General features: G+C 55.4%; 1 protein-coding gene across 1 annotated transcript in view; it reads right to left on the bottom strand.

Moving 5' to 3' along the window:
* Positions 1–13,689, bottom strand: part of AK8 (adenylate kinase 8) — a 139,215-nt gene that overhangs the window by 106,759 nt on the left and 18,767 nt on the right. The window contains exon 5 of the mRNA XM_007453104.1: positions 8,757–8,825. Within this exon, the coding sequence (XP_007453166.1) occupies positions 8,757–8,825 (69 nt within the window). The remainder of the gene's footprint in view (positions 1–8,756; positions 8,826–13,689) is intronic.

Below are 13,689 nucleotides of genomic sequence, written 5' to 3'. Positions count from 1 at the left end.
CTCCCGTCCCTTTTTTTTTTTTTTTTTTTTTTTTTTTTTTAGGTTGTGCCAGGTCTCAGTTGCAGCAGGCAGGCTCCTTAGTTGTGGCTTGCTGGCTTCTTAGTTTTGGCACGTGGGCTCCTTAGTGGCAGCATGCAAACTCTCAGTTTTGTCATGCACGTGGGATCTAGTTCCCTGACCGGGGATCGAACCCGGGCCCCCTGCATTGGGAGTGGGGAGTCCTATCCACTGTGCCACCAGGGAAATCCCCTGCCAGGCCCTCTTTCTGGAAGCATATCCTCCCAGGCGCCCATCTCTAGCTAACATCCTGACTGCACACCCCACTTGTTTCTTTGGTTTATCGTCTGTCTCCCCACAGCTAGAATCTGTGCTCCTTGAGAGCAGGTGTTTAACTCTTTTGCTCACTGACTTGGCATTTGTTGCACAAGAGAATAAACAGATGAACAAACGGAAACTCTGGCAGGTGGGTCGGTAAAGCCTGGCGATGCCTTGGGATTTGACAGTGAAGGAGGTGCCGTCAAACCTGGGCCGGGGACAGCACACTCGGCCTGTGTTCAGCCTCAGAGCCCTCAGCCCACAGCCTGGCCCCAGGCGTCAGAGCGCCCACCCTGTGCTCCACAGGCCCAGGTCCACGCTGGCCAGCACTCCACGCTGTGGCTTTGGGCGCTCTCAGGTCCTGCATCTACAAAATGGGGTCGATAATAATAATAATAACAGGGACCTCACAGGGTTGTGTGAGGATGGGTGGAGCACTGAGCGTGCTGCCTGGTCCAGGGCCCCCAGCTTTTCTCAGGGCCTGGTGGGAGGTCTGAGCAGAGAAGCTGGGTCTGTGCTCCCGCCTGCCCGAACCACAGGGCCTCCTGCATCACCACTGTGGGGCTTGGGCCCCGGGCCTCTGCTGCACCAAGGCAGCCAGTGAAAGTGAACACTCTTGAGGGTGAGGGAGGGTCTGCGAGCAGAACAGCTGGGACCCGGCAGTTCCCGCTCAAGCTCCTGGACCACAGGGTGGTTTGAGGTTTTAAGCGTCTTGAAAGGAAATCTGCACTAGGCACGGGAGGCCCTGCTGCCTTTGCTGAGCCTGAGCCAGATCATGGAGCCGTCTCCACCGGGACTTCTGTTTGGCAGGGGTGTGACCATGGCTCCCGAGCAGCCCGTGTCCCTCAGGGCAAGTGCAATCCCTGGGACAGGAACTGAAGACGGATGTGCACCCTGCCCACTGTTCACGGCCACAGCCAGTCACGTGATATCCTGCTACCAGGAGCTCTTGGCACACTGAATTTGCTGATGGGCAAGGCTGTGTCCAGCTGTGCTTTTATTTATTTATTTATTTTGGCTGTGGCTCGCGGGCTCTAGAGCGCAGGCTCAGTAGTTGTGGCGCATGGGCTTAGCTGCTCCGCGGCATGTGGGATCTTCCGAGACCAGGGATCGAACCCATGTCCCCTGCATTGGCAGATGGATTCTTAACCACTGCGCCACCAGGGAAGCCCCCAGCTGTGCTTTTAAATACAGCCCCCATGAATGTAAATTGGTGCCGCCACTGTGGAAAACAGTATGGAAGCGTCTCAAAAAACTAAAAATAGAAGTACCATGTAACCCAGCAGCTCCACTCCTGGGTATACCTGAAAAAAACAAAAACACTAATTCAAAAAGATGCATGCACCCTAATGTTCATAGCAGCATTATTTACAACTGCCAGGATAGGGAGACAACCTGAGTGTCCATCAACAGACGAATGGATAAAGAAGATGTGGTGTATATACAATGGAATACTACTCAGCCATAGAAAAGAATGACATTTTGCCATTTGCAATGACATGGATGGACTTGGAGGTCATTATGCTAAGTGAAATAAGTCAGACAGAGAAAGACAAATACTGTATGATATCACTTATAGGTGGAATCTAAAAAATACAACAAGCTAGTGAATATAACAAAGAAGAAACAGATCCATAGATTTAGAGAACAAACTAATGGTAACCAGTGGGGGCAGGGAAGCAGGGAGGGGCAGGATAGGGGGAGGAGACTAAGAGGTACAAACGATTACGTGTACAATAAGCTATAAGGATATATTGTACAACATGGGGAATGTCACGAGTATTTTATAATAACTATACATGGAGTATAACTTGAAAAAATTACGAATCACTATACTGCACACCTGTAACACATAATATTGTACATCTACTATACTTGAATTTTAAAAAATACAGGGCTTCCCCGGTGGTGCAGTGGTTAAGAATCCGCCTGCCAAAGCAGGGCACGTGGGTTCGAGCCCTGGCCCGGGGAAGATCCCACATGCCGCGGAGCAGCTAAGCCCGTGCACCACAACGACTGAGCCTGCACTCTAGAGCCCACAAGCCACAACTACTGAGCCCACATGCCACAACTACTGAAACCCGCACGCCTAGAGCCCGTGCTCCACACAAGAGAAGCCACCGCAGTGAGGAGCCCGCGCACCGCAACGAACAGTAGCCCCTGCTCAACCCAACTAAAGGCGGCCTGTGTGCAGCAACGAAGACTCAGTGCAGCCAAAAATTAACTAATTAAAAAAAAAAAAAAAATACAGCCCCCATCCCGCTGAGGGGTTCCGGTCTGGGTGACTTGGGTGCACTCATACCAAAGGAGTGACACCCGCCATGTGACAAGCAGTGCTGGTGAAGAGGAGAAACAGCCCAGCTCTGAAGAGCAAAGAGACGAAAGGCAGACCCAAACGCTTCCTGCCTGGAGATCCGCAAGGCCAGAGTTGAATTAGACTCGGCAACTCATAACCAATTACGGATTAAGGCAAAGAGCGTTTTGAACGAGAAAGTCCCGTCCCGTTTCCAGTCACTTAGGGTGCTCTGCCCTCCCCTTCACTCCTGACAAACGATTCTTTCACCATTTCCCAGATAAGAGGATGACCGATGGGCGGGTCAGTTTTAGGAAGAGTTGGTCTGAGGTTGGTTGAACTAAGGCGGCGGTAGGGGTCGGGGGAGCTACATTCCCAGTCCTGCCTTGTCTGCCTGCCGGCCCCTCTGCCCAAGACGGCCCCTCCGCAGACTGCCCCGTCCCCATCTCGAGAGGCTTCGGTGACAACTCGACTCCCCTGGGCTCGGTTTCCCTTCACACTGTGTCTGTGGCCCCATCACAAGCCTTCCAAGTCGGCTTTGCTTTGGGCACGTGAGGCTCTGTCTCCAACTGCATGTGGTGAGCCTGGGGCCCAGGGTACCACCCTGCTCATGGGGAACTGAGAAGCGTGAGTGCGGGCAGGGGGCAGGGTCCCAGCAGCGTGGACAATGCCGTGCCTACAGCGGGCACTTGACTGGAGTGGGTGGAATCGAGCCGGGGGGCTTGGGAGCCGGGTCACTAGGAGGGAACTTGGTTACAACCAAAGTCTGTGGTTAAGTGGCCTTTCTCCTAACATCGCTGGAAGGTGGAGGTCTGTTTTTTATTTAGAACTGAAGAGAAAGGGTAAAAGTGTTTTTATCATCGTGTGAAAGTATCATTTAGGACAAGGGTTAGCAAACTACAGCCTGCTGCCAGTTTTTTTTTTTTTTTTTGCGGTACGCGGGCCTCTCACTATTGTGGCCTCTCCCGTTGCGGAGCACAGGCTCCGGACCCGCAGGGACCGCGGCCATGGCTCACGGGCCCAGCCGCTCCGCGGCATGTGGGATCCTCCCGGACCAGGGCACGACCCCGTGTCCCCTGCACCGGCAGGCGGACCCTCAACCACTGCGCCACCAGGGAAGCCCTGCTGCCAGTTTTTTTTTTTTCTTTTGCGGTACGCGGGCCTCTCACTATTGTGGCCTCTCCCGTTGCGGAGCACAGGCTCCGGACCCGCAGGGACCGCGGCCATGGCTCACGGGCCCAGCCGCTCCGCGGCATGTGGGATCCTCCCGGACCAGGGCACGACCCCGTGTCCCCTGCACCGGCAGGCGGACCCTCAACCACTGCGCCACCAGGGAAGCCCTGCTGCCAGTTTTTTTTTTTTCTTTTGCGGTACGCGGGCCTCTCACTATTGTGGCCTCTCCCGTTGCGGAGCACAGGCTCCGGACCCGCAGGGACCGCGGCCATGGCTCACGGGCCCAGCCGCTCCGCGGCATGTGGGATCCTCCCGGACCAGGGCACGACCCCGTGTCCCCTGCACCGGCAGGCGGACCCTCAACCACTGCGCCACCAGGGAAGCCCTGCTGCCAGTTTTTTTTTTTTCTTTTGCGGTACGCGGGCCTCTCACTATTGTGGCCTCTCCCGTTGCGGAGCACAGGCTCCGGACCCGCAGGGACCGCGGCCATGGCTCACGGGCCCAGCCGCTCCGCGGCATGTGGGATCCTCCCGGACCAGGGCACGACCCCGTGTCCCCTGCACCGGCAGGCGGACCCTCAACCACTGCGCCACCAGGGAAGCCCTGCTGCCAGTTTTTTTTTTTTCTTTTGCGGTACGCGGGCCTCTCACTATTGTGGCCTCTCCCGTTGCGGAGCACAGGCTCCGGACCCGCAGGGACCGCGGCCATGGCTCACGGGCCCAGCCGCTCCGCGGCATGTGGGATCCTCCCGGACCAGGGCACGACCCCGTGTCCCCTGCACCGGCAGGCGGACCCTCAACCACTGCGCCACCAGGGAAGCCCTGCTGCCAGTTTTTTTTTTTTCTTTTGCGGTACGCGGGCCTCTCACTATTGTGGCCTCTCCCGTTGCGGAGCACAGGCTCCGGACCCGCAGGGACCGCGGCCATGGCTCACGGGCCCAGCCGCTCCGCGGCATGTGGGATCCTCCCGGACCAGGGCACGAACCCGTGTCCCCTGCACCGGCAGGCGGACCCTCAACCACTGCGCCACCAGGGAAGCCCTGCTGCCAGTTTTTATAAATAAAGTTTTACTGGAACAAACCATGCCCTTTCATTTATGTATCATGTATGGCTGCTTTCACATTACATCAGAATAGAGAAATTGCAACAGAGACCGTATGGTCTGCAAAGCCTAAAATGTTTACTATCTTAGCCTGGATGGAAAAGAATGTGTCTACCCCCGATGTAGACTGGCCTCTGGGCTCTGGGCGCTTGCCTAGGCCTGGGCAGTAGGAGACAATCAGCTCGCTGGAAACAATTTGAAGTCAGAGGAAAACAGGCTGTTCAGACCAGACTTTGAAACTCAGACTGCAGCTTACTTGAGGGTCTCTCGTAATTTAGACCCACGTGGCTGAGGACCACGCAGAGCAAGCCTGTGAGAATTGCTCCTCCTTCACCAGTGCCCTGGGAAGGTGCCCAGGCATCTTTCCAGGTGTGGGCCTCTCAATCGATTTTTTTTTTTTTTTGCGGTACACGGGCCTCTCACTGCTGTGGCCTCTCCCATCGTGGAGCACAGGCTCCGGACGCGCAGGCTCAGCGGCCCAATCAATTTTTAAGCAAGAGAGTGTATGTATGTGTCTGTGTGTGTGCGCACACGAGTTCTGGTTCTGGGCGAGACAGAGTAAGCCCACTGTAACCTGTCAGCTGCACTGAAAGCAGCTACAATGCATGGACGGAATGCAAAAGGTGGCCATCTGAGGACTCAGAAAGTATAAATACAGTAGTAGGTGAACTGGGGAAGATCAAAGTTCAAGATCCCAGCAAACCAGCGACCCTGAGCTGGTCTCTCCAGGCAGCCTGAGACCTGAGATGGGCAATAGGGAGGGACAGAGACGGGGCCAAGAGCCCCTATTTCTGGCTCGAGAAGTAAGAAAGGGGACTCCTGGGCTTCCCTGGTGGCGCAGTGGTTGAGAATCCGCCTGCCGATGCAGGGGACATGGGTTCGAGCCCTGGTCTGGGAGGATCCCACATGCCGCGGAGCAGCTAGGCCCGTGAGCCACAGCTACTGAGCCTGCGTGTCTGGAGCCTGTGCTCCGCAACGGGAGAGGCAGCGACAGTGAGAGGCCCGCGCACCGCGATGAAGAGTGGCCCCCCCTCGCCGCAACTAGAGAAAGCCCTCGCGCAGAAACGAAGACCCAACACAGCAAAAATAAATAAATTAATCAAATTTAAAAAGAAATGGGACTTCCAACACGCAGAGAGAGCAGGGGAGATCTCCCTGTGTTTTTTTTTCTTTCCTGTTTTTCTGCACTCCTGCCTTGAGGCCATCCTGCGTGACAAAGGGGGCCTGCGGGGGCCTGAGACTCTTACAGAGCAGGGGACCCTTCCTCTCCAGTCCCTAGAAAATGCAGCAAAACCGCACGAATTTTTCCTCTCACTGTCCCCCCGCCACTTGGCCCTGGTCACAAGCATTGTCACAGGAAGCCTGCGACAGAGCCAGGTAGATAAAGGCCCAGCTTTCTGGCCAAAAGATCAAATAGAGGAACACCAGGGAACTGGAGGTCACCAAGAAGACGGCAAAGAGGGGAGCGCAGGAAAGCAACGAAATGACATGGTTCGTTTATGGACTCCCGGCTCACCCCCGAGCTCTGCACGCATGGGGCTGACCCCGAACAGCCTTCCAGCCTTCCTGAGAAATGACCTACAGCACAGCTGCTGCCCAGGCCCCCCTGAGTGGCACCCACACAGCACAGAGCTGTAGAGAACCACACGGCACTGCAAAGGCTTGCGAACAGAACCCAGGTGGAAACCACAGCCTAGAGAAGGTGGTTAGAACTTGCAACCCGAGCCCAACTGAATCCATTGTCTGCTAAGACGAAAATATCAACATTCGCCATAGGATTCAAACAAGACCCAGAGTCTCAGGGCAATATTTTGCATGTTCAGGGTACAAAGTTACTTAGCACAGGGAGAACCAGGAAAATTTCAGCTCACGTGGGATGGGACATTAGACACCACTACCAACATGACTCCAGGGTTGGAATTGTCAGACAAGACAGTGAAACAGCTGTTACTGAAACAACGACAACGACAAAGCTCCCAGTAAATGAAGGCACACATAGAAATCCTCGGCAAACAAACAGAAGACAGAAAGAAGAACCAAATGGAATTTTTAGAACTGAAAAATAACAATAATCAAAATTTAAAACTCACTGGACGGGCTCAAGAGTAGCCTGGAGATGAGAGAGAAAAGACTGAATGAGTCTGAAGCTAGTTCAATACAAAGTATCAATCTTATCAACAGAGAGAAAAAAAGAAAAAAACGAAACAAAACAAAACAATAGAGCTTCAGCGACCCATGAGAGAACACCGAATGGCCTGACCTTCATGCCAGTGGAGTCTCGGAAGGGAGAAGAAAGAGAATGGTGTGGGAATTTATTTGAAGAAACAACGGCTGAAAGCTTCCCAAGTTTGGAGAAAAACATAAACGTATAAATTCAAGGAGCCCCACAAAGAATAAATCCCCCCAAATTCATGCCCAGACATATCATAAACTTCTGAAAATTACAAACAAAGAAAACAATCTTGAAAGGGGCAAGAGAGAAAGGACACATTATTTATGAGTTTGAATGACCATGGATTTTCACCAGAAACCACAGTGTTAAAAGTGAAACATTTTGGGGCTTCCCTGGTGGCGCAGTGCTTGAGAGTCCGCCTGCCGATGCAGGAGACGCGGGTTCGTGCCCCGGTTCGGGAAGATCCCACATGCCGCGGAGCGGCTGGGCCCGGGAGCCGTGGCCGCTGGGCCTGCGCGTCCGGAGCCTGTGCTCCGCAAATGGGAGAGGCCACAGCAGTGAGAGGCCCGCATAACGCAAGGGAAAAAAAAAAAAAAAAAAAGTGAAACATTTTGCAAAGTGCTGAAAGAAAAAACTGGCAGTCTAGAATTCTGAATCCAGAAGAAAATATCCTTCAGGAATGGAAGGCAAAATAAAGACATTCTCAGATGAAGGAAAAGCAAGAGAATTAATTGCCCGCATACCTACCCTAGAAGAATTGCTACAAAGTTTTTCAGACGGAAAGGGACACTTGGAACATCAGGAATGAAGGGGGAACAAGAGAAATAGTAAATACCTGAATAAATATAACAAACTATTCTCCTGTTGAGTTTTTAAAATATGTTTGATGATTGAGACCGAAAATTAAAACATTTGCCCAATGAGATTTTTGATGCATATAGATGAAAACATAAGACAACTACAACGTAAAGAGAAGACAGGAAAGAGACCAATATTGCACATTCTGCCTGAAATGGTAAAATACCAACTCTAAGTAGACTGTGGAAATCTAAGTTTGTATATTGTAATTGCCAGGTCATCCACTAAAAAAAAGAAAAACAAAAAAATCAACAAAGAGATAACAGTAAAACACACAAGCGAAAAATTAACATGGAATACTAAAAAAATCCCAAACGACTGATAAATTGGACGAAGACCAAATACACATTCCTTCTTATATATCACAATATCACAACCCCCGTCCACGCCCCAGGAGGCTGACCTCCACGTACGGCCTCACCTAGTCCGCTGCCCTCTGGCTTCACGGGGTCCGGCGGAAGAGAGCGCTGACGAGAGGTCAGACGATGGAAGGAGAGTTCGGGGGCCCCCCAATCCTCCCTCTGCCCCTCCAGGTCCGGGGCACCTCCCTCCCCACTTCTGTAGCTGTCCTTCCATTAAAGGCTCTCCTGTGACCCCGTGGGGTGGGCCAGCTCTTTCCTACAGGAACCCCGATGGGCTCCCCAGATGCCACCTTGTTATTTTTCCTCCATCCAAGGTGAAATCCACGTGCACAGCCTGACCTTCACCGAGTTTCGGTTCTTACACTTCTCTGCAGGTCATCTCTGCTCTGGGACATAAACACACGGCCCTCAGCCTCCTTCATCTGGTAAAGGAGGCCCCCTCTCCCCGGATCCCCCGCTGGCTCCACGCAGGGCTTCTCACCCGCCTGACGCAGTCCTCTTCCCTCAGGCGTTCCTGAACCAGTCTGACGAGCAGCATGTCGGGCAACGTCTACAGGAAAGATGACACAGGATGAGAGTCTGACCTTCCGTGTGGGGCTCAAAGGGACACAGACTGGCAGGCCAGCGGGCTCGCTAAGAACCAAGGACCCGGCCCCATGGACACGAAGCTTCTCCAGGTCCTGGACCAGGGCCCTGTGGCCTGAAGCCCAGGCCCAGCTTGCGGCCCTGCCCTCGTCCAGCCTGGGCTCCTCTTTGATAACCCCCCCAACATGCATGCGCGCCCACCTACATGCTCTGACTTCTCCTGAGCCCCCGCCCCGATGCTCTGCCCCACCGCCACCTGGGTGACTCCAGGTTCCCGCTGAGCCTCAGCCCCAAGTGCCACTGCCTCCAGGCAGCCCTCCCTGACCCTTCCCGGGCTGGGTTGGCGGCTGCCATAATCCTTGATGGCAAACTCTGTTACTGCACTAACCAGGCGCCCTTCCAGGGGCCTGCTCACATGTCTGTCTCCCCAGAAAGTTTCACAGTTCCTGGAGGAAAGGGACTGAGTCTCACTCGCTTTATCCCCCAGACAACGGTGTACGAGAGGGAGCCGGTGGTGCACATCTCTTCCCAAACCCACGTTCCGTGACCTCACGGTGGTAGCCTGAAGCAGGCCCTGGTATTCTGTGGCATTTGTACCACGGAAATGGGCAAATGCTACAAAGGAGGGCTTTTTCCCTCAGAGAGCTGGTTGTGAGATATTGACCAGCACACCTCTGCCCCTGCACCAAAACAGCGTCGATGGAGGGAGCCCCTGCTGACTGATGACTTAACGAAACTTCACGTTCCCTAATTCGCTCAGTAAGTACTGAAAATGCGGGTGGTTTCTGCTGAGCGTGTGCTGGGTGCCAGGCACTGTGCCAGGCTACAAGTAGTCAAGGTTTACAGCTCTGTGCAGTCTGTACTATTTTCATCCCCTTTATACGGATGGGGAAGCTGGGCGCCAGAGAGGTTAGGTCACCCCCCTGGGCTACACAGCCAGGGAGGAGCAGAGGCAGGACCTGAACCCGGGCAGGCCAGGCTCGGGAAGGACAAACAAGCAGCGGTCGCGGGGGACGCGGAGTGACACCTAGAGTGGCCTTCCTTCTGCTTCCTCTCTTCTCAGCTGTCTCTTGGACCAGAATCGACGTCCCACTTTTCACAACCAGGTCTGCTCTTTCTAACAAAACCTCAAAACGCCCCAGAGCCCATGCCCCTGGAAAACCCGCTCCCAGGTGTCCCCTTGACCTCCGGTCACTAAAAGCGGGTGCTTCTCCCCAAACTCCCCAACACTCGGCCAAGGGAGACTCCTGGGCCAGCCCCGGGCCACACATCCCAAGCTATGACCGGGCTGACCAGCCTCCAGGAGGGGGCAGGGCCTCTGCCACGTGTGGGTGAGGGCCCTCAGGGCCACGGCCCAGCAGGGGAGCCCAGAGGCACCCAGCTGCGCAGTGAGGGGCAGGGGAAATCTACCTTACACTCCTTTTGCCAAGCTGGGGACCCTGAAGGGGGAACACGTAGGCCCAGGGGAACGAGCCACCTTTCCCTAATTTCCCGAAATATCCTTAGGGCAAGCGGTGGGCCTGGCAACATGTCAGTGATGCTGGAGAAAAGTCTGGACCTCTCATTTTAGAGCCAGCGTCCAGAGTGACCAGATCCTGCCTCAGGAATGCTGCCGTGTCTGCCTGGAGTGATGAAGGAGCACCTAAAGGGACAGAGAGCTGGGACATCACGGAGCCTCTGGAACAGGCTGTGGGAACGCTCCGGGCTGCTGACTTAGAAATGGCGTTTTAATAAGCGCCCATGCACATGGCAGAACCCGTCCACACCTCACTCTCGTTACGTCCTGGGAGCGAGAGTCAGGGGAATAGACAGCACCCGGCCCCCTCCGTGTTTACCTGCACGCAGTGCAGCGGCTTCGGTCAGTTTGCACACAGAGCGATTCCGAGAGAGGGAGCGGGGTACCAGATGTGCAGAGAAGGGCTGGGAGGTAGGGGGCCAATCCCCACGGGGGCTCGAGTTCTCCTGGATGCTACAGGCAGCACCCTGACCTGTCTTCTCTTTGAGTCGTTTGAATGGGTTCCCCGACAAGAGCAGGCTGGGCCTGGGCATGTGGAGGTGGCAGTGAAGGGTGTCCCGGGAACCGGCTCACAGGGGAGGGCCAGGGGCTAGAGGGGGAGGAGGTGGAAGGCCTGTGAGCCGTGACCCAGGAGGTTCTCTCCGGCTTCAGGAGAAGGATGGCCCGAATGGGGAAAGAATGTTCCCAGGGAGAACCTTGGGGGACCACTGGATTGGCCGGGGACTCAGACACTCATGATTTGGACCTTGGTCACCCGCTGAGTGACCCTGGACAGTGCCTTCAGTGCTCTGAGCCTCACTTTCCGCATCTATAAATGAGACGAAGACCAAGTGCTTCAAAGAGTTGCCATGAGGATTAAATGAGGTAATACACGTGACGCCTGGGACGTGCGTGGCCCCCAGCAAGGGCTCGGTGCTATGGCAACTGTTACCCTCAGGCCCCCTTAATAAACCCTGCACCTCCTTCCTCAGCAAGGATCTGGATGAGGAAGCAGCCCTGCCCAGTGGGCCACTGATGCCTGGTCTGTGTCACCTACCCCTGCAGTGTACAACCAGGGGCCCAAATCTCTCCCAACTCCCACTTACACCTCTGATAAAAGATGTGGGAAGTCAAAATAAATCCCAAATGCTAAGGCCCATTGCTGGGGGGTGGGGGATTCCTGGAACAGACGTTTTCATGTAGAGCAGAGACTCACCCTCAGCATTAGGGCTCATCCCCCCAACCCCTGCCCAAGGCTGGCTCCACTCATGATTCAAACTCCCACCTCTTGCCTACATAATGGCTGCTGCAGCTCCAGCCAGCTGGGTGACCTTGGGTCTTGCCCTCTTCAGGCCTCACACACTGAAATGAGTAACAATACTTCAGTGTTTGCTTTTACTTTCTGCCCAGCACCCATACACCCCACCTCCAGTAATATACAGTCCCCCAAAGTTCCTTTGAGGCAACACTGTCTTGCCCTTCAGCCTTTACAGTTTCTGTGGGGTCAAGCCCACCATCGGATCCAGAGGAGGGCCCTGATTGGTCCAAGCTGATCAGCATATCCCACTCCTGGCCACTGTGATTGTTTCAGAGGCTGCCCAAGGCCCAGTCCCAGCGAGTGAGAGTCAGGCCCAGGACATGAGTGCAATCATCAGGGGCAGGAGCCTTGCTTTCCACTGGATCTGAAGCTGAGAGGATGTAACAGCTGGAGCTGCAGCAGCCACTTTGCAGGCACAGGGGGGAGTATAAGGGAATAAAACCAGCACAAAAGGAGAGAGAGAAACCAGGTCTCTCAGCCCCAGAATGGCTTTTCCAGGATGTGGAATTGGAAGAGGAAGAGCAGACAGCAAGAGGATAAGGGAGGGGGCGCCTCTGATGGGAACTTGTAATGTCTCCCCTTGAAAGTTATGGGGCCACTATAGCTTCTAGAAGTGGACAGAAAAGTCAAGAACAAGAGTGAGCGGGGGAGAGAGTGAATGAATGAGTAGGCCAGAGACAAGAAGGAGGCTAGCCGGCATCTGGTCCCTGGTTTCAGTATCTCCTAAGACACCTCTGTGTCCTTACATCTGCCCTCTGCCAATTTCCTGCTTCAGCCAGTAGTTCTCAACTTGAACGTGCATCCCGGAAGAGCTTGTTAACTCACAGATCACTGGCCTCGCCCCAGGGTTTCTGACTCGGCAGGTCTGGGTTAGGCTGGGAATCTGCATTTCGAGTAGGTTTTCGGGTGATGCTGAGGATGCTGGTCGGGGGACCACACCTGGAGCATCACCGACTTAAGCAAATTCCAGCACCCAAGACCCTACCCCACATGGAAGCAGTTGCTGGAGAGGGAGCGTGTCCTGCTGGTGCCCATCTGCCCCAACGATCCCAGGAACCGCCCCACCCCCGAGGCTGCCAAGGGGAACAGGGAGCAGCCCTGCCCCTCCCCTCCACATGTCTTCTATCTTTTCCTGTCCCCTGGTTTCCCCCCCCCCGCCCCCGCCCCGACCCCAGGCGCAGCTGGTTTCCATCCCGAGATTCCTCTCCCTTCCCTGCCATCACCCATTCGGGAAGCAGCATTCAAACAGCTTCTGGGACGCGGGAGACGAGGTGGGTGCAAGCTAATCAAAGAACACGGGTTGAGGGCTTCCGTGGTGGCGCAGTGGTCGAGAGTCCGCCTGCCGATGCAGGGCACGCGGGTTCGTGCCCCGGTCCGGGCTGGGCCCGTGAGCCATGGCCGCTGAGCCTGCGCGTCCGGAGCCTGTGCTCCGCAACGGGAGGGGCCCCAGCAGTGAGAGACCCGCGTACCGCAAAAAAGAAAAAAAAGAAAAGAACACGGGTTGAAAGGGGACAGGTCCGGGTGGAGCGCGGCGCCTCCCCACGGTGGGGGACAGGCCGGTGACTTTGAGTGCAGCGGCTCGCGAGCGCTCTCCCCGCCGCTCACTGCCTCTGTGCTGTCTCGGCGCCAGCTTTGATGTGTCACGTCGGCAGCGGGGGCTTCCCAGGGGCCGCTGCTCAGAGCCCTGCCAAACTGTCTTTGCAGGAATCAGGCTCCCTCCTTCCCGAGCTCTGCTGTGCTCTCCCACCCCAGCCCCCAGAGCCTGGCTTTTGGGGGAGAATCAGGGACAAACGGATGGAGCCCAGTGCAGCCCCTGCTGGTCACCTAGAAGGCCCAGCCCAGGTGCAGGCCCCTGGCCCACCACCCACCCACCCCCACCCCCCCGGCATCCCACTCGGTGGCAACGCGACCGCCAGCCCGCCTCCTTGCCGCAGAGGGCAGAATCAGCTGCGTTGGCCCCGGTTTGGACCCTCCTCCTCCCAGCTCCCGGTGCCCAAGCCCGGTGCAGAACTGCTG

This window comes from Lipotes vexillifer, unplaced genomic scaffold (assembly GCF_000442215.2).
Source record: "Lipotes vexillifer unplaced genomic scaffold, Lipotes_vexillifer_v1.1 scaffold149, whole genome shotgun sequence".
NCBI classification, from domain to species: Eukaryota; Metazoa; Chordata; class Mammalia; order Artiodactyla; family Lipotidae; genus Lipotes; species Lipotes vexillifer.
The sequence above is the reverse complement of the archived record's forward strand: the minus strand, read 5'-3'. Positions and strand labels throughout refer to the sequence as shown.